General features: G+C 40.1%; 1 protein-coding gene across 20 annotated transcripts in view; it reads right to left on the minus strand.

The window, feature by feature from the left end:
• Positions 1–641: 641 nt before the first annotated feature.
• Positions 642–21734, minus strand: part of BBX (BBX high mobility group box domain containing) — a 136513-nt gene continuing 115420 nt past the window's right edge. For 12 of the 20 annotated variants that reach the window (XM_056503911.1, XM_056503974.1, XM_056503940.1 and 9 more), the window contains 4 exons: positions 17122–17208; positions 9952–10149; positions 9081–9273; positions 642–6849 (listed from right to left, as the gene is read on the minus strand). In XM_056503911.1, coding sequence (XP_056359886.1) covers positions 6762–6849; positions 9081–9273; positions 9952–10149; positions 17122–17208 — 566 coding nt within the window. In that variant the 3' untranslated portion in view covers positions 642–6761. The remainder of the gene's footprint in view (positions 6850–9080; positions 9274–9951; positions 10150–17121; positions 17209–21734) is intronic. The other 8 variants (XM_056504021.1, XM_056504041.1, XM_056504012.1 and 5 more) reach the window with 1 other exon arrangement.

Consider the following 21734-nt stretch of genomic DNA (forward strand, 5'->3'; position numbering starts at 1 on the left):
AAACTGTTTCTGAATAAATTCTCTCATGTGCAAAGGCTGAAATCATAGCAAAGGCTTCTTCTGTGGGATGACTTTTATCTCTGTTGACTGTCAACAAGCTTCCCAACTGTGCAAAGAAGACAAAATCCACCAACAAGAACTAGAAAGCTCAGAAGAAAAGGCAAACTTTTCTTCCAAAGCCGAACTACACAGAGTCCTGGCTCCCTTTGTCCCACAATCTCCAGCTTCATGTGATGCAAGTCCACAGAATTCTGGGGCAGCTGAATGGATCTGTGGATCATCTAAACAATATCAACAGTGCTGAGCCAGGCTCAGAAGTTTTAAAAAATAAAGTGGAAGCTCCCAGTATAGACACATGTAAGGAAGAACAACTGGGCAGAAGTTCTATGCAAAGTAAATGACATCTTCACAATCACTGTGTAGAAGCTGAGTGGATGATCTGACAGGAAACTACAGCTTACAGTTCTGAGGATTTATCTCTGGGTTTTGGCATCTTCCAATGAAAATAAGCTTGTTTAAATATAAATAACCCAACAAGTTCACACGGCAGCTAAAAACAAATTCTGCAAATACTGCTAACTCAACCATATGTTAAAGTAAACAACCATTTGATGGTAAAGCAGTTGAAGTATCAAAGAAGCTCCATTTGAATAGTATTTATTTGCAATCATTAGTTTTAAACGGGAAACTGTTTACAGGCACACGCTAGATAACCAAAATAGAATGAACATAAAGAAATCTATTTAAAGGTCCTTATCAAATATTTCAAATATTTTATTAAATATTTTATTCAGTTTCATTATCACAGTTTAATGTACTTTAGCATGTTATACACATGACTTAACATGTGCACTTAAAAGTATCAAATTAGAGGTTTTTGAATAAAGTATGACATTCTATAAATGTGCTTATTGACTTAACTACACACGACTGAGAAGGCAGTAGCTCTGTTATACTATTGATGGAGACGAACTATTGTAAGGCATGTTTACACCAAACTTTGGAGAGAATAAAACCATATACTAGGTCCAAATTCAGTGAAGATACATGTGAGAATAGAAGTTGAAGGATTGGGCTCCAAGAAGAAAGACCATAGCAAATCAGTTGTGTTGAAACTGTCAACAGATACTGGTTATTAAAAGCAAGCACTGCTGAGAAAGAAGGTTTTTGTAGCATCCAGGTCAGCAGGATCTGTGGTTTTTTCAGGTGTGATTTTTGAACCTCACACCTTATGGTGTGTAATGTGAAGAAAAGATATCAAAATGTAGTGAGGAAGTTGAAAAACTACCATCTGAGAAAGTTCAAGTTGTTTCATGAGCACTTCAGTACAGAGTACGTGCTGGAAGTCACTGCACTCCCATGTGTGTATGTGTACACATGTGCAGACACATACACATATGTGCCTCTCCTGCTTTTGTCACCCTCAAAGACCCAACCACTGACTGGAGCAGAGCAGAACTGAGGGGCAAACAAGGTTTCAGCTGTGGAGCTGAGAAGAGCAGACTAGACCATCACACTCGGGAGCCCAGTCAGTTTTCCTGAATAGGTGTGGTTTTTCCAGTGGAGTATAGTGAGGGCCTGCTGGTATATGCTAACAGTCAAGACCCAGAAATTACAATGCAATTCTTTGGAAGAACTCCACAAATGTTAAGCTACTTGCAGTCCTTTTTAAAATTCCACCTCAATGAAGACCCTAAGTCGTGACGATGTGCTTCCCCCAGGAACATCACACAAGCCCAAGCTAAAATCCAAGAGCATAGTGGTCCGTGATTGGGGCTCCCACACTGTCACAATGCCAACAACAATGCTGCCCCTTAAGGAAGGAGGGTTTCCAGCCTAAGCTTGGGTGTGTTGCTGAGTGGAGATCTCATGTCAAGTCTTCCTAGATTTCTGCCATCAAAGAATTAGTGGGGGGACATAACATAGACATCAATCTCATAAGCTTCTTAAAGTTGTCAGTTCAGTACAGAATACTGAGTATATAAATGACTATGGTAGTACTTCGGTGAGAGCATAAACCTCACTGTGCCTTTTTCTTGGAGAGTTCAGGGGAGGAGGCATGTAACCCTTTCACAGCCTAAACATGTACTTGTTCATGGCACTCAGTGTCCTGAAGTGCCTCAGCATCCTGGCAGCTGTAGTTGACAATTCAAAAATATGTACAAGGTAAGGAGAATGCCATGAGTATTGCAAAACATGGCAAAGGAGCTCTACAACCTATTAAACAAGCACAGCAAACAAACAGCATCTAATGGATAATGTAGGGTATACAACACACAAGTTGCACAGTTATGTTTCCTTGCAAAGTCAAGACTGTGAACATAAACTCCAGAAGTTTCAAGAGCAGCACGTGGCCTACTCCACACCTCTGGAAATATCACAAGTGCACCACCCCACGAGCACTGCATCTTCTGCTGTTACAGCAACTGATCTCACTGAACCAAGCAGAGCTAGTGGGCCCAGGTCCTGCAAACTATATGACTGTGGCAGAGGTTAAACAAAAATGCTCCAGCAACACAGTTTGGCTACCACTGTATATTCAGCCTCTATGGTGTCTGCACTATATAAACATCACTCTTGGAAAATAAAGCACACAGCGATATACATATGTTATCAATGGCCAAAAAGATTACATGATCAAGCCTGAAAGCAAATGGAAGTTAACAAAAGTAGTCTTTTAGGAGAGGTAGCCATATTAGACTCAGCATTCAAAAAAAAGGGAGTGCACTCAAAAGGCTGACATACATTATAGTGTCTCGTAGACCCATCATGTTTCTGGTTTCCTACATCATTTTTTGCAGAATGTACACACCCAGGCACACACACGTGCACACACACACACACACACCACCCCCTATATATACATCTAAATTATTCTCTAATTCCCCTTTGTTGCCATAATGTTGCCATATTTAGAATAAAGGACAGCTTTCCTTACATGCTCTTAGCTGTCCCATGTCTATAACTTGCTTTCAGTTGGTTCAGTATCTGTACAGTAGCTAAACAGGCAGTGGAAATTAAAACTGGTTCAATTAATATCCTGTTGCAAAAGACAGCATCCAAACTATAAGGCATTCCCTTGTACTGACATGACTTACAACTCTCTACTTGATCCAAACTGCAGAATGCTCTTCTGCCTTGTGCTACAAAGGCAGCTTTCACCCAAATAATAAAGACAAAAGCTGGAATTTAAACACCACAAATTCACACACTTCTACCAGTCCCTTGTTCTTGTGCCCCTTTCCAACAACGCTTATCACTTTAATTTCAAAAGTCATGCACCAATGCTATAAAATAGAAACCCAAACTACCAAGTCTCTTGCTCCTGACTTTGGAATACTGTATTAGTATAAAAAAGCATTCAGAGAGCTTAAATAAATATATTCTTTTCTGAAATCCCAGCACATTCAAGGGGTAATTACTGCCAAAAGCAGAGCATTAAGTAATCTCCATAGATGTTTTCAGAATAATTTAGTCAGAAAAGACCTGTAAGATATGGAGTTTTGATTAATTTGGTCTAATACCTGGAAAATAGCCTACTGTGGGGATAAGAATCTGCATCTCAAATGTTCTGCAGAACATATTTCCCATATTTGTATACAGTACTAGAACAATTAAGAAGACATTACAGTAATTTTCTCCCAGCTACTTAGATCTGTAGCTTTGGCTAAGACAATGCATTTTGTATGCCTCAGAACTGCAAAATATCGAAGGTGACTAAATAAATAAAAGTCAAGGAAAACTGGGACAGTACTGCATTTTACACTTGAGACAAGATTCCCCCCCTCCCATGGATAAGTCACAGAGGACAACTACAGTAAATGGTTGTCTTTTTTTTTTTCAAAGAAAGATTTATACACAGGTTCAGATCCAGAAAATAATGTGAAATGCATAAATATTGATAGCTTTAGCTAAGCTAAGATGGGTTCAGTAAAGTATGATACAACATATTCAGAATAAACAAAGCAGAAAAGCATCATATTTTGGTTTGCTTGAGATATACATAAGGTGCAACAATTTTTTCTCTAGAGGCATTTGTGGACAACGTGTTAACAGGTAACAGTGTTTGCTGGTATACTGAAGTACACACAATAGCAGTAAGATTTTCCAAAATGAAAGCAGCTGAAATTAATAAAAATTAAAACAAAACAAACAAGAAAAAAAACCCAACCCCAATACAGTAAGATATTGGTCTGAAGTTTTTGTTGTGCTAACAGACTTTGTTACCTGAAAATACTGATACCCCTTCTAGTAGATTCAGGGAAAATTCTAGCTACTCAAATCAAGACATCACTCAGAGAACCAACAAAGGCAAATGCCTAGTGAACTATAAAGCTTTGCAGGATTTCTGCTACTCTCAGTGCCTAATCGCTTAAAAATTAAGCATATCTACAAAAAGGTTTATAAGTATCTGAAAACAGTCATATCCAGTAAACTGACCCAACCCTACCCCCTCTCTAAGGGAAAGTCAAGGAAAAGCAGATCAAGTAAGATATTAATTCATATAGAAAAAAGTAATTTTCTGTTTCTTTTAAAAAAGGTACCATTAATATACAGAAATATCTCCAGGAACAATATTGAAATTTAAATCGAGGAAGGATGGGGTGCTTTGACAAAAATATATCTACTCTAAAGGTTTCTAGAGAAATAAGTTAGTACCATTGTCAACGTGAACGGCCTGCACTGTAACATATTTGGATTTCAGCTAATTATAAAGTGGTCCAAAACTCCAACAGCCACCCTGCTGTGACCCACAAGTTTTAAGTCTTTTAAGTTTCTTCTTTCTTGTTAAAATAACTTATAAAAATTTAATAAAATCTTATTTAAAATACCACCATAGGCTGCAATGGCATTCTAGGGGCTCTTAGACATTTATTCACCTGAATTTTTAAAAAAGCCTTTTCACTGACTCATTGGTTTGTAAATTTTGTTGTTCTTCTGTTGTTCCCTTCTTTCAACACATGCATCCTCGATGTTGCTGTTTCAGTGACACTTCCCCAGCTATGTGCCTTTTGTCAGACCTTTAATCCTTTCTTAAAACTCTTGTGGTACATTGTATATTATTTCCTGACACTGAACCAGAGACTTTCACTTAACTACAACAATGAAAGGCTAAACCTAGCAAGCATTAATAGTTACTGTCCATATGGCTATTACATCAAATTAGTTACAAAATAACCTTAAAACACATTATCAATTCAGTCAAGTATAAATAAGAATGCCTGATAGAATGATGTAAACTCGCATCATTTAAAGACTTAATTCAAAGAACTTCAAACTCAATCTAATACTATCAAAAGTTCAGCCGGTATGACGAAGACTAATAGAAAATTATTGCTGGAGTCCAATTTGGTAAATTGTTGTGCTACAATGCAAAAAGTAGGGAAACATCTTGTGCTATATAAGAAGTACCCTGTTGAATTTGTAGCTTTAGATCAATTACTAGTGATCATTTTGCATCTACTGGTAGGAATCAATGCTTGGTTATACAATAGTGTAAGCCAGAATAGTGAAGGTAACAGGTCAAGTGATACACTTGGCCTGCTTTTGGGATGTATTTATGAGAGCAAAACACAAAAATTCAACAAAAGCAGAGACAGAAACTGGCAGATGGATCTGTTTGGTAGTCTGAATTGAGTCAAACACTACTTTTCAGTTGTAGTTTAACTGTATACAGCTTTCCACTTTACCAACAGAAACTGTAATTGGCCCTTTATGCAAACTCTGAAGCTGATTTGGACTGTGCATAGTAACTACAACAATGCCAGTGTCTGTAAAATGTAAAAGGTATGTGTATTGGTATACACCATATTGGAAAGTCATGGTTTTAAGTTATTCAGAACTGTGAAATAATACTAAGGTCACTTTTGAAAAACGCATTTGCAGTACTTTTTGTTTGCAGGAAAGTTTCACCAAGTCGCTCAGGTATCTATGCAAAAATAAAGGAACCCTCCAAGGCATGAAACACAAGTCAATTATCTGCAGTATTTTCTTTTCCATACACCACTCCTTTTTCTAATGCACATCATCCTGGTTATTCAAAGCTAAATTAAAAAGAAACAAACCCAAACATAGCCTGTCAGAACTTTTCCCAGTAAACTCTACCACTCTGGTGGCAAATATAAAAGTGCAGAACATCTGGACCACGTGGCTGCCCAAACACCGCTAACAATGGTACATCTGTCCAGGCTGCCTTGAGTTCTCTGGAACAGGTTTTAAATTCATTCTACAATATAAACGTAGGCATAACCTATTAATATAAACCATCTTAGAACTTAAATCTTCATGTACAAAAATGACTAAGAATATCTAATAGTAACTAGTGCAGTGCGTCAGTGTTTTTGTTTGTTTTTTTTTTTTTTTTTCTTTTTCATTTAGAATAACTAGGTATTATATGAAACTAGTTGTCGTACTCTCTGGTTGGTAAAAGAGATGCTGTGTGAGCTAACAGTAAAGGCAGCCTTTTTCACACCAACCATCTGTTTACTGTTTAAAAGCCTTCAATAGAAAGCAAGCTCTGGGATCATTCCACTCCATTTCAGTTCATTACTAGACAATATCACCCTCCTACATACTGGGTTCCAATTTGAGGACCTGGCCCAAGTTGCTAACGTCTGGCTTCCAGTGAATTCTGGGCCACTCAGAGCAATAAGCACTTTATTGCAGTCTCTAGTTCCATCATATGGACTGACTAGCTTCCCTTGGTAAAGACAAGGCTAGGATATTAGGTAAAGCACAATGTTTTACAATAAAGTGGAGCTTCACTGGTCAGCGCAGGAAATAAGCACTGGAGCCTGAGACATTTCATTTGGCTGTCCATCATGTGGGAGAGGTGTGGCCCTCTGACTTCTGCAAAAGAAGAAAAGAAAAGCCACCCATCAATACTTGGAGCACAGGAGGTGCTGTTACCAGACCAGAAAGGACGGGAAGCAGCAGTTGTTCGGTTTTAGCACCCGGCACCACAGCACTGTAACTCCTCACTGCTGCAGGTGCTCACATGCTCTGGTTACTTGTGCTTCCAGAGGTGCCCCTGCAACAGTAACACAATATCCTGAGGACAACCTACATCACTAGGCAAAGGCAGGAAAAAACAAGATGTGATGGTATGTGACTACACAACGCAAAATCCACAGTGTAAGAGTAAGCTAAGAGCGCACAAGTGCTGTGGCTCCTTTTGCAAAGGAGCTGCTGCAGCCCTCTGAAGCAGAGCATAACACCACATGTGACAAAAGAAGAAAATGCACAGAGGCACAGATTGTGTTAGTGCAGGTCAGCAGACAGCTTTTAAGCAATATGGAAATACACTCATCAGCAGAGTTGCACTGGGATTCCTCCACATTACGTGACTACAGTCTAGCATATCTCTTTCATTACTACAGCAGTGTTAATTTACAAATGATCCCTTGGCACAAGGTATCATTAAAAGTAAACTGTGCCAGAATTATGTGCTGGAAATCAACATCAGTCATGGTATAAAATGGACTTGGGAGAACTCCTTTGTAGCTTGCCTTTTAAAATACATACACCATGCACATCACTGCCTGATATTTATTCTCACAGGTGAGGTCCTATTTTTGTTACAGTATTTGCCACTGGTAGAAATGAAAAACTGGGGCCTGCTTCTTATTTACACCCGGGCCACTTTACCTCACTCTTCACCTCACTACCAGCTAAGACCTCCAGCAGAAACCTGCACACAACCAGAGTGCAATGAAGTGGCCTTGGCACAAAATGCAGCTCAGACTCAGTGCTTAACCAGGGCATGCACAAGGTGAATAAAGCTAAGCAGAAGACTTCAAATGAAAACCACGCTGCCAGAAGGATTCCATGTCCCAAGGCTCTATGAAACTATTTAATAAATTAAATTCAGACACTGAAGAAGCACATCAAGCAAACCTTCAATTCTTTTCTTCACATTTCTGGCCATTTGCAAATAAAGTGAGTTACAAAAGGTAACAACAGTTGACAGAGCAGAAAACAGAGAAGCATCTAGCCAGTAAGGTTTACATTTCAGTTTTGGCTACCATTTGCCAAGTCTGTGAGAGATATGGCTAACTTTCTACTGGAAGAGTCCTCCCCTGTTATCATTTCACCTCCCTTAGGGTGATTACAAACTGGCATTTCCAAGAGCTGCAGGACATTTGCCTATTTCGTGTTTTCAGGTCTTATGAAAGGTGTTGCATTGCTTGAGCTACATGACATCATGGCAGATGGGATTCAAAGAGCAAGACCCAAGCACAAAGCTCTGCAAAACATTGGCTTGCTTCAACAAGGACAAGAGGAGGACAAGAACTCTTAAGAGGCACAAGGAAATAAAAAACCAGCAGAGCAAACCCTGTTGCTTTTGTGCATTTCTGGTCAGTGTTAATAGCAGTCAATGAAACCACAATGGTGTGAATGAGAGCAGAGCTTAGCACAGCACCTCCACAAGTCCCATTTTATAGTTTATGATGACAGACAGGCTGACTGCAGTATGAAATCACTTCTCACCCAAAACAATACTGCTTAAGCAAGACAACAGCAGAGAGGAACCACCAAATCTGTTTCTTGTAGGGTCCCTGAGCTTCTAAAAAGCCTTTTGATGTGCAGCCCAAACACAAAGGACTGGGTTCATCAATGGGGCCCATAAGAGAACAGTTGAGGCTGTGAATGGTTTCATGAACTGCTGCCTTGAGGAGGTGTTTAGGCAGCCAGCAATCTGTCAAATGGCATCTGCAGAGGCTGTGATGGCTTCAAACTACCCCAATGCTCCCTCAATGAGTTTCCATATCTTCTATTGTCTGACAAATAGCATCTGATAATTCCCAATCATTAGGATCTCAAGGAGCATAGGAACCTGTTCATATACAAGAATTGGTAGGTAAGCTTACTGGGAAGGATAATTTTACTGCTCAACAGATTATACTGTCATTTAGGTAAAGACTTAACACTACTAAGCACGTGGGATGAAGCAGACAATCATAGAAAGCTGTGGAAGAGGAAATGCAGGCCAAATTAAACAGTCTGCTATTCTCATGCTTTCTGAACAAGCTATCAGTCACATACTATTTACTTAAGACAAGAAGAAAAGAAAACCATACCTGTGTACATTTTCCATGGCTGCTACTTCTGCCAGAGCAGCTAAGCTAAAAAATGCAGACACCGCTGGCATATCTGACGTAATACTATGATTTTCTTCTGTCTCTGTGTTTCTGGAGCATTCATTGCTGCAATCTGTTTCTGCACTTGATGATTTTTGAAGAGTACTTTGTGGCAGCTCTTTTGGCTTGTCCTCTGCAAAGAAAGTAAGTTAAGCCTGCAGATGTGGTCCATAAATTCACTGCAGCCTATGGATATACTGACTAGCCTGGCATTAACAGAACCTTTACCTTCAGGATTTAGATTCTGCCACTGTCATCTGATTCATGCTGTAATCTCTTCTGACCCAAGCTACTGGGTCAGAAGAACAGTACTAAGGTTTAAGAAGCAGTTTACTGATTTTGCATTCAACTGATTTGATCTTTTAGGTCAGGCAAGAGAGCTTTTTTGTATGTTTTAGATACAGTAGTCCTGAAAGATTATCTTACTGGAGAACTCCCAACAAGAATTCTGGCATTAACTGTCACACTATGAAATTCAGTTTTACAGCCTATAACCAGGAGCAGTATAATTTCTTTGCTGGACTGAAACAAACTGTGAAAGGTTACCTTTCACCGTTTTCCATTTCTCTCTCTATCAGTTCTTAAGAGTGAAATATTCAGGGAGAAAAGACAAATTTGGTCATTCAAACAAAACAAGTTGGCCATTATGGACTCAGTGATTTCCCAGTTGGTTGATACCTGTATTTTAAATAATGACCATTCTAAGCAGGTATGAAAACAAGCTAATTAAAAAACACTGCCCTGATTGCTTGTACCTCAAATTTTCTTGAACCATTCAGTTTTAATAAAATCTTAACTCCAATTTCCTTACCCAGTGTCCCTGCTGCTGGTGACACTCGCCCATCTGCTGTTCGGACAAGATGTGTGATCTTAGTTTTTCTTGCTTTCCTTTTCTGGCTGCCAACTAAAGGCTCATGCATCATTGCTGGCTCTGGAGTGTTTAGGGCAGATATTGAAATTTTATTCTTCCAGGCAGACTCACTGGAATTTCTGTCTTCTAATAGTATGGCTGGAAGAGAATAAAAATGCAACTTTAGATGCAGTATAATTCAGCCACTAGCTATGCTCATTTACTATTGGCATAAAACCATTCCTCACAGGTACTCAGAGCATAACCCATGACAAGATATGATCTGAATGCCACAGATGCTTGCAGGGAATTAACAGAATCCACCTTAAAGATATATTGAAGGTTTAAGTTTCTAATATTTGCAAAGAAAACTGTGAGATCAGCAGTGACACTTGAGTGGGAGCAGGGCACCAGTCTGTATAAAACATTCTGTAACAGAAGATGTCAGCAAGTGGCTAAGAGACAAAATGTATTTAAGGAACAACAAGGGTCCTCATGTAAGCTTATCTTAGTTCACAGATGGACTGACAAGAAGAATTAAACAATTCCTAACTAAAACCCAGTCTTACCTCTTGAGTCACTCTACATCAACTCCTTTAAGAAAAGGAAATACTGCCTTTTCCAAAATAACAAACCTTACAAAACACCCCAAAGGCTGCACATACAAAACCAAAACTGGATCAGAGCTGAAGACAAGCATGCTAAAAAAAAGGAATTAAGCATGGGATAGAATACCACGACAGAAATAATGCCCACATAAAGTCAGAGAATGAGAAAGGAACAGTTTAATCTTCCTCAGCAGCTCCAGTGTTGGTGTTCTGAAGTATCCTTTTACCCCCAACTAGAACATGATCCCAAATTTTCACTTAAGAGTTTACTTTAATCTCATTCACAAAGAAACTGGCCAGAGAGCAATTACAAATCATATTCAAACTTCCAAAGTCTGAGCTCAGTGCCTAGTAGTCAATTGTTTGCAATTTGCATTGATTCAATAAACCATTCTGCTGCTCCCACTGGGTATCACTAGTCCATAAAGGCAATCTGTGACACCTTTTTCCCTCCTCTGATAAAACTGTTAAGAAGCCTGCCCCATCTGTGATCACTGTCAGCTAGGGTTAGAAAGAGGCAACAGGTAGCAAATGGAATGCCCAAGTAATTTTTTACAAATGCCTGTCTAACCTGTTTTGAAATTGGGAACACTCATGATACTTGCACCAAATTCCTGAGGTATTTTTCCCAGTACACTGCCATCCTGAATGATTACACATTTTTTCCAAATGCCTGCACCTCATCTTCCAGCTGCATTTTCAACACATTACTTTCTTTACTACCTATCAGGTTATATACCCCATCCCTTTGCAACAGTCCTTGATGTATTTTCCACAGCTGTTACTATGTCTACAGTTAGCTTACTCTTCTCTCCAGTTTCTTTTAACCTTTCTCCCCATTTTAATGACTTAAGACACTTTTTGGTTGGTTTGACCAGCAAAAATAACACACACGTAACTGAAGCTGGAGTGCAAACAACTGCTCTTTCAGAAGGGCTAAGAGCTGAACAATTCCAATCTCCTGCCACTGAGACTGGTGGTATCACACAGGAGCACCCAGCTCCACAAATGTGCACAACAGCCAAACAGCCTGCATGGCCTTTGCCTTTTTCATGTTAGTGGCATTTCTGTTTATTGTTATTTTCACAGATTTAATGAATTTTCTATTCAAAGATACAGCAAATAAAACCTTTAGCTTTTGCTGGCTGCCTTAACTGTTCATTCTGTGAGGATGTGGACTAGATGAAGAGAACAGCAGTAACACATTTCATCTTGTTAGCAGTTGCCCTTTGCTCTTCTGTCTAAATGGGAAGGACCTTTTAATATTTTATTGTCTAAGAAATCAGATCTAATACATACATGCAAAAACATATGAAACATTCCAAACTTTAATTTGTCTATGATCTTAATTCACCGATGTTCCCTTGCAAAACATTTTTGAACTTGTGCATGTTCTTTATTCAGAAAAAAAGCACACAGCTTCAATTAACATTTTGAAGTGCTTAGCTCTAGCTCTAGTTGCCAATCTTTCCAGAGCAGAGCTTTGCTGTAAAACTGATTTTTTTGTAAAGAGCACTCCAGAGAAAGCACAGGAAAAGATCCACTCTGTAACAGTCCAATTAAGTAGAAGCACCAATCACTGCAAATGTGTCTTTCAAGTAACTCAACTGGGCCAACAGTGAGATGTTCAGATAAGCTTTGTGCATCAAGACCAGGATCTTAATTGGAATGTATAATTAAATAGGCAGCTTTCTCTCCAGATTTCTTATTTGGGAATTCATAAGCAGTGATTGTATTTTAATGTAATGGTCTGGTTGCAGTCCAACACTATCTGTTAAATCTGATTTGCTGTAATTAGCACTTTGACACTGCTGTCTACTTCTATCTTGATTGAGTTTGTAATGCTTTTAATCTCAGTACAACTCACTTTTTTTTTTTTTTTTACATTTAATAAAAAATTAAGACATGATTTCAAACAATGAACAGCATACGATTAAAAGAGACTTGATTTGATATGCATTTAATTAGATGTGTTGTATGCCAGGTCGCTAGAAATTAACTTGATTGATCACTACAGCTGGGGGTTCCCTTTTATATTTTTCCTTCTCATATTGTATGTGTCAAAAAAATAAAGAGAAAAAAAGCCTTGAAAGGTAAAACAGGCAACAGTGGAAGACATAAGGAGTATATAATGTTGGCATGTTTGACTAAGAAACAGCAGAAGGTGGCTGTAAAAAGTCAGATGCAGTAAGTATATTCCCCCCATGTTTTTATATTGTTTTATATTCCCTCTCCAAGTTATTTTTTTAATCCTTGAAACGAGCCTTGAAAGTTGTCTACTTTCCTTTTCTCCTCTGGCTCTAAAAGAAGCTCTTATCACTTCAATATAAGATTGCTGCCATACAGTCTTGAAGAAGGATTGAAGGTGAACAATGACTACTTTGTGTGTGTGGGTGCAGGGTGAATGTTAAAGGGAAGAGCATCTTTTTCTCTTCTCTAACAGTCTTACTGGACACTGGGTTTAGAAATTATTTCACTGACTTCTTCACAGAGTATTATTCAAGTAGACATAAAAGTTGGAAATCACACAAAGGCTTCACTCACAAGACCCTCTGCACTGACTGCTAGAGGATAAAGGAGTCCATGTTTCAACAACTCTACATCTAAACTGTGCTCCTGCATCTCCTCCAAGGGAACAGCATCCCACTGCTTCAAGTGACAAAGGTATATCCATGAAGATGCTCCAAATCAGGACCTGATTTTGTTCTGCAGGAAGGCTAGGGCTAGCCAGGTTTCATTTCCTTTATTCCATCTCATGTCCATTCTGATTCCACGTCACCCTGCATTCAAGAGCTGTCCCATGAGGAGCTCAGCTAATTTCCAGGGGAATCTTGTCTAGACATGAAATGAGGTTCTGCAGTTACAGGCAGCATGCTCAGGTCTCCATGACAGTGCCATGGGCAGAACTACTGGGCTATTTTTGCAAACAGAGTTGAGAATATGGCCACCAGAGTGGCAGAAATTACTTTGAGAAAAACATTTCCAGAGGTCTATGCCAGATGGTTTCCTCAGCTAGGTTTGTTAAAGGTTTGCAGCTTATCCTGTTCTGCACCATGCAGAGTGCACACAATCTTATGTCCCCCCAATCTTTGTGAGCAAGAAAAAATGAAGTCAATTGAACTGACTTAGCACATCATAGCTTTTCAGGCAAGCTTTTCAGACCAAACCCCAACAAAACACAGACTTCAAAGAATTTCTTTAGTGATGCCTTTTATGAGAAACAGCTGCAGTCTAACCACACCTAGTGGAGAATAAATGCTCTGTGGGTCTAAGCATGCTGGTATCAAGGAAGAAAGTTGGGCTGTAATGATTTTATTGTCTTTATGAAGTTAAACAGTGAAAATCTAGCCAGATAGAGCACAGCTTCAAGTCACCAGTGTCTACAGAACTACTTCACCAAGGAAGTGATGCCAAACAGACTGACCTGGCAGAAATTCCAGCTCCTGCTACAACAGGACACTGCTACAGTACAGCTTTGGGGCCAGGCAGCACACAGGTGCAGCAAGGACTGGGGACTAAGAGAGCTGTTCTCTGCTCTGAGGAGATCCAAAGCAGCAGCTGGTCAAACCAGATGTAGGAGACAGCTGCCTAGGGGGGAATCTCTGCTGCAGGAGCCTGTGCTGATCCTCCTCCAGCCAGGATGGTTGCCAAAGGCACAGAGCTAGTGGCTCCCTCTGGGCTGCAAGCCCCACAAAACAGGGCTGTGATGTGCGTGGGAGAGTGTGAGCTGGTGCTGAGACCAGTGCATGTGCTCATCCTCTCTTCTCCCCTCCCCATGCAAAGACCAGGGTTACAGCTGGCTGCTACACAGACCGTGCAAGAGCCTCAGCACAGCTCACCAAGTGTACCTGCAAAGAGGCAATCACTGGCACTTGCAATTTTAAGCACTGCTTCCCACTGGAAAGCCTTGTTATTGTGGCAGAAAAATAAAACTCCCAGATGAGTGTTAACTTCCCCAAACATGCATGGGTGCAGCTGTGCTTCTGTCAGCCTTCCCTCCTGACATACTCAACTGCATTACTGTGTGCTCTCTGTAGCATTTCACTGGTGTTTGATTGGGCTGCACCCTGCCCTATGAATAGCTGCAAACTCTTATTATGGTGACGTGCACTGGTGCTGCCATGTATGATGTGGCCAAAATTCATTCACATTTTCATACTAGAGACACACAGACAATGTAATACAATCACACTAAATCTGCCTTTACTGCACTTACTTTCCTTCACTTCTAACAGATGCACACAGACACACACATTTTTCAAGATGAAAAAACATGAAGCCAGTATGACCTCTGCTGACAGCAATCCTTCCAAGTGTCTCCTCTGCAGCTAAACAAACATTCAAGCTCCTTCTTTCTGCAAAATTAACTTCATAAAAACCAAAACCGCATATTACATAGACTTGTGACTCCTCACAAGTATAGACTAACCACAAAAAGGAGTTGAAATTTTCATTTATTGTTTGACTCACAAGATGCTCCAATAAATATTATCTGAATTGAAATGAAGATTCTGGGATTCCCATCTTGAATGCTGCAGAATATGGGACAGCTCAGCCACATGGTTTAGGGCCTGTTGCCTAGGAACTCCTGGATGGAGGATGAAGATCTGTAGGCAGCAGATGAGGGAGAGGCTGTCCAGCACCTGCTGAGGCCATGCCCACACTGCACTTTGCTGATCAACACTTTGCTTTCAGTCACTAAGAGTACACTTCAGAGAAGGAACGACTTCAAATTTTCTCCCCTCTGTAATTCAGGGGAAAATGCAGTTCCCCATCTATATGCAGACACCCATTGCCTTTCCTCTGATGATTATATGTGAGCTGTGTAAGGCTCCTAAGTTCCTCATGTCTTTGCTTTAGTCTTGGGAGGAACTTAGCAAGCTGGCTCTGCCCCAACAAATGCACAGACACATCTTTAATGTTTACATACTATGACATTATTCACATGCTTAACTTCCAAGGACATGCCTCGGTGTTGTGCTGGAATGAGGCCAGGATACTCAACACTTGCCAGGGTTGAATCTTTGATCATAGTGCATACTTCACTTTGTATCAAAACAGGCTGGCTTCTTTTAAACAAATGCAGGGTTTGACATTTTGCTTACCCACATTTTTATCTGCAGATTTTAGGGTATTTATATTTTTCACTCTTTACTTAATCATCTATTAAACACTTTCTGTTTCTTTTCCCCAGAATTTGAACATCCATTTTTCTTAATAATTTGTCTACACGGTCTATTAATAATTCAGGAACAAAATCTCAATGACACCAAATAAAAACTATCCTAATCTGTGATGCCTTTTTTACACCAACATAGGAGCAAGATAGTTGCTTCTCATAAGCAACTCCCACAACATATTCATTGTACAAATACAAAAAGACAGAGCATGTAATTTCAAATTATTTGCACCACAGAATGCAGAAGAGCAGGCAAAGCCTATGTGGGAAAATAGTGCATGTGCAACACAGATGAGAGAAAACACAGCACCAAGAAAGGAGAGGACATTATATGGCCAAATCTTAGGAAAATATATGAACCATAAAGCTAGCTGGGGAAACTGGAGATGGGAACAACAATTTTATCATCTTAGAGATGAACATGGGTGGCAAAGAAACCAGACAAAATTAATGGAGTTAAGAAGGCAGAACCAGAGAGGCTTTTCTACAGTACAGGAACAGTGCAGGAGAGAACACTGTGGAACAGCTAAGGAACAGTCTGGGCATGACCTGAATAGTGTGGGCAACATGATGACAAAACAAAAAGGGCCCAGGGAAGCAGGCCAGGCTATAATCCTGTACATACTGTACACTTGAAAATGCCCCTCAGAGTCATGAGTTCCGAGGGGTGCAGGATTATGCTACTGGAACACGAAAAAGACTTCAGAGAGCTAACAGCAGATAGTGGGCAGACAAGGTCCAGAACATAACTTAAAAAACTGCAGAAGGTATTTTCAATATGAAGCAAACAGAAAGTTGGTTTAAGATTCCTACAGAGGCAAGGTTGGAGGTTGGTACTTCTGAGATCTGATGCAGAAACAAGTTCTTACATCCTGACCAGGCTCTTACACCTTGACCAGCTGCAGTCTGCAAAGTTCCAGACAGCAAGAAGTCACAGGAATGGAGGATAGGGACATCATAAATGCTCTGGCAAAATATGGTCACTGATACAGAAAGATGCAGGTAAGAGCAATCTAAGGACTACAGAGCTGTGAGCTACAGAAGTTAAAGTTTTCAGGGGCAAAATGCAGAACTGCCTTTGCTATGTCAGCTCTGCTGCATGGCATCTGGAGCAGGGAAACTGTAATTCAAGAGAGATGCCAAATGAAAACAAAACAGCATCATACTGGAGTAAGGTAGCATCAGCTGGAGCCAGGAGGCAATGGAATCATAGCAGACAGGGAAAATAAGGAACCAAAGAGATCAAAGACTAGAGAGCTGAGGGTCTCTGCCTAGAAGCATTTGCCCAAGACTGAATTGAGAAAGAAGGCAGCTGAAAACCTTAATTAAGCAATGCACCAGTACCTGTGTCCGGAACATTAAGCTTCTTTCTGTGCTTAAATTTGCTGACAATTTTGTGGAATAAGTTCTTTTTCTGAGACTGGAATGAACCTACAGACAACATCAATAACACATACTTTTAATTAGAATCTTGAAAAAGAGTACAACAGTCACAGTATGTACTGTACAACCTCCCCTTCCTATAATCCAAGTTGCCATTTGATGGGGAAGCACAAAACCTGACCTTCTGCCTGAAGGGACTCTGGAAGCTTTCAGCAAACTGCAGCCAACCCATCACCTCCCAGTGTTTAAGTGCATAGAATGCATTTTGGGGAATGAAGCCCTTAGGAAAGCTTAGCCATACAATAAAACAGGGGGTTTTCTTGCTTGTTTAAAATATGCTCTCTTTTGCAAGTATACTGGGCTTGGCTGGCAGGGAGTAAACTTAACATTGCTGGAAACACACCAGTGGTTTAATTCCTGCTGAGAAGTGTTCACAGAACATCAAGATCTCTCTCACTCTGGCACTCCAGCAAGTAGGCTGAGGGTGTTCAAGAGGTTGGGAGGGGACATAGCTGGGACAGCTGACCCAACACTGGCCAAGAGGCATTTGACACCATACTCAGCACAAAACTGTAGGGAATGTTTGTTTGAAGTTGTCCATTGCCCAGGTACTGGTTGAGCATCAGTTTGTTAGTGGTAAGTGCTGGCTTTTGCATTACTTTTTTCCTCTCTCCAACTTATGAAACTGTTTTCTTGACCCAGCAAGTATTTTTCCTTGTTTTTGCCCTTCGCATTCTCTTCCACATCCCACTGGGGAGCAAGCAACATGGTGACCACCCAGGGCCAGTCCACCACAGGATGCAAGAGCTGTCACTGCCTCTCTGGTGACCAGAAATGATATATACTAAATGAAAAGTAAAAGCTCCCAGAGGAGGAAGGTGAGGTTGTGTCCAGCTCATGGTATCATTCTTACTTTGCCAGTAGAGTATTTACTAGGAGCAGTCAGAAGACACCTTGTGTGACACTGGACCACCAAATATGCCACTATCAGAGGGCATCAGGAAGTTAGCCTTTGTCTCATTAGGGGAGTAATCAGTGATATAATAGCAACATAGGCATAAGAGATTCATAATGTCCACAATGCAAAGCCATTTTTAGGGAGTTTCTATAAACTCAACTCTAAACTTATTTCCAATGACAAAGTGGATAAGCAAGGCTTCAGGCTAGGTCAGAACAGACCAGCCCTAACAGAAATGAGATGCTGTGCACATGACAAGATGATTTACAGCCTAACAAGCAGGTGTCCCTCCCACCTCTAGCCCACCTGGAACAGGATTGTACCCACCAGAAATACCTTTTCCTGGAAAGTGAAAAGTGGCCTTTTCCACTCATCCTTAAAAGGAACCAGATACACACATTGGCTACTGGGACACACCTCCAACCATACAGGAATGTGCAATCAGGGTAATCTACATTATATATCTGCAATTTGCCATCTCAGACTCCATATGCAAGGAAAGAAAGAGTAAAAAGTGTGCAGCACATGGAGGAAGTATTTAGTCTTATGAAGTGAAAGCCATTCACAGACACTAGGCTGTCTGATAAACACCAAAATTACTGAGAGAAAGCTGAAATCCAGCCAGAGTCAGGCATAGAAACTTTTAACATTTTGCATATGTTGGCTTTGTGGCTGCTACTTCTTTTTTAATAAGGAAGAAATCAAAACCTTGGAGAAAGATTAACACATTTCCAAAAATCTAGAAATCAAACAACAGATCAAATAAAGTCCAAGCAAGAGATCATCTTAGGTAACATCATCTTGAATTTGAACAGCTGCACTAGAACCTGTACAGAAAATAGCAGAAAGTACAATAGAAGAGGCCATATTCACTCAAACTTACTGAAGTGCTGTTCTGCAAATTTTACAACAGCTTCCTGAGTAGAACAGAGGACTAGTCTAATGTCAGTGCAACAAAAATGTAAAACTAGGAATGAAAAAACTCAAAGCTTGAGCAAAAGCCTAAGTGAAAGAACTAAGCTTTTCTTGATACCAAGCTCAAATACTTCATCTACATCTAAAGAAAAAAAGTCTTCCCACCAGTTCCACAAGACAGAGGTACATAACTACATGATTCTTGTGACATTTTTACAATTATTTTTTTAGTTAGCTGATTAGTGATTTTTGCAGATGCTTGGAAAAAGCAACATGTTACATATCACCTGTGTCTCAATTTCTACAGCTCAACCTGCACCATTACAAACCATTTCAATCATCACAGACAGCCAGCATCAACAACTCTAAGCAGAATAACTGAGATGAAAAACTCAGAAAAAGATGACAAGCATCGCACAAAGGGGGAAACCTGTGTTTTTCATCTCTCTCTTCCCCACTGAAGGCACCTTTGTTATCAGCCTGTATCTACAAAATGCCACTTTCTCCTGTGGAAAATCCAAGGACTTTAGCAGGACTGAAAGAAAAGCTGCCTTTCAAGTAAGGCAATTCTCTATTTCCTTCTCTTTTAGCTGTTACTCCTGTGAGACAGTGCCCAGTGACACTCAGAATACCCTTTGGCCATAAATGCATTGAAAGTGAAGATTGGCTAATAACTAAGTCAACAGTTCATACTTGGACCTGACAATGTAACTCCTGACTCCATGACAAACCTCATCCACGCTCTCTGCCTTAACAGTGTAGGCACAGTCACCATGCAGGAGCTGACAGGATGCCTGCCTGGGCTGCACCTGTTTCACGGGGACAACAGGCAAGTATTCCACGACTTTGAATAAATACCACTTGTGAACATTCAATCCAGAGAAAATCCTTGACTGAAAAAACTAACCTAAAACTCTTGCTGTTAGGCAATGGACCCTAGCTGTGATTTCCTACAGAAAGCTGAAAAACAAAAAGTCTTTTAATGTTAGTTTATTGACATTGCTATACAGCCATCTACTCATCTTGCTCTGCTGGAAATATTCTACACAGCTATTCCTCTCCCTAGCACTTCAGCAATTGCCACAGGACTTATTTAATCCTTGGCTTGTCCATTGTGCTCACTGAGGACAGTAGGGATTCCTCCTGGGAATACTTGCTACAACCAGTAGCAGCTGCTCAAGGAAGCAGCAGGCAAGAAAATGAACCGTAACTGCATTTCCTCCAAATTTCTGGGCACAGGCCTCCTTTGCTGTCAAAAAGTTCCCTGTTTTAAAGGATCTGATCAAATAGAGGATGTTTCAACAAGATCTTAACAAGATCAGGACAAACAGTCTGCACATTTGTGCATCTCTTGGAGGAAGGCGTTATATTTTTAGGTCATGATCCTTGGAATGTTACAGCATGAAATCTCCAAGCATCTGAATGCTCTGAACCCAGCTAAAAAAACCCCACAGCTAAGACCAAGAGGAATGCCACAAACCAGCATCCATTTTAAGCTGATGCTTTATTTCTAGTCCTAGAGGCTACAGACAAAAAAAAAAAAAAAAAAAAAAAAAAAAAAAAAAAAAAAAAAGAGTAGACAATCTTTTCCCCAAATAAAAGCACATTGTGCATTTCCCTCTTCGCCTTCCCAAAACGAAAGCTTTAGTGCAGTGCTTGGTGTATAAGTGAGCATTTCTTCCTAGCAGAAAGCAGGAATAATGACTCTGCCTGTTGCTCACTTCTGCATACAAGCAGATTAGTGACTCACTGCAGACAGCTGACTTCTGCCTGGTGGGATGTTTTGGCACATATGCCATTGGAAAGAAGGAAAAAAAAAGGAAACAGTCACAGCTCCAGTAAATGTCGGAGCAGGCCATCTGCACAGATTCAGCATAGCTGTATTCTTCAGCCATTTTGTGGCATTATTATTGTATATGCACATTCCCAGCTCAAAACAGTTGATGTGGATTTTGACAAAGCTTTATGGCTTATTCAGTCCTGCTCCCATTGAAGAAAGACCCTCAATTGTTTGAGTGGGAGCAGAATTTAGACAATTTGGAAGTTGGGGGAAAAATGCCTGTCATTTAAGAAAATGTTCAAATTTTCCTTCATACATGTGGATGTGAAACAAGTTTCATGTTAAGGGGTTCTTCAGGTGTTTTTATGTGAAAGAGCTGGCTGAAGTGTGGCCTGGACATGACAAGAACAACAGAAGTGCCAGTGGGCAGTGCCCGACTGATTTTCCACTTCAGAGCAGGAAAACATCCTGACAAACAAGTGTGGTCAGGTAGCAGATCAAGCCCATTGTAGGTAGAGGCTAATGACATCTGACAGAAAATCAATCCAGCACTGTTTACTCCAAAATAAAACTTATTAAAGCATACAGTTACAGTTGGGGGTGGGGTGCAGAAAAACACCTCAAACCCCAAGAAATAAAAACATTTCTCCATTTTTATTCACCCAACATCCTGGGGAAGGTTTAGAGTGCAGCACTCCAACATATTTTCTGAATTTTATATGTTTAGTAGACATTGTAGACTTCAAAAATTAAGTAGTTATCTGTGCTGAGTGAAAATGAATTGTTAAAAAAAAAAAAAAAAGCAGCACACTATTTCAAGGAGTGTTTACTTAAACATATCCCTACTGATTTTTATCTGTTATTTGGAAACACCCAGAGCCCCAAACACTTGTAGACACTACTTGTGCTGGGCAACTCTTG

This window comes from Oenanthe melanoleuca, chromosome 1 (genome assembly GCF_029582105.1).
Source record: "Oenanthe melanoleuca isolate GR-GAL-2019-014 chromosome 1, OMel1.0, whole genome shotgun sequence".
NCBI classification, from domain to species: domain Eukaryota; kingdom Metazoa; phylum Chordata; class Aves; order Passeriformes; family Muscicapidae; genus Oenanthe; species Oenanthe melanoleuca.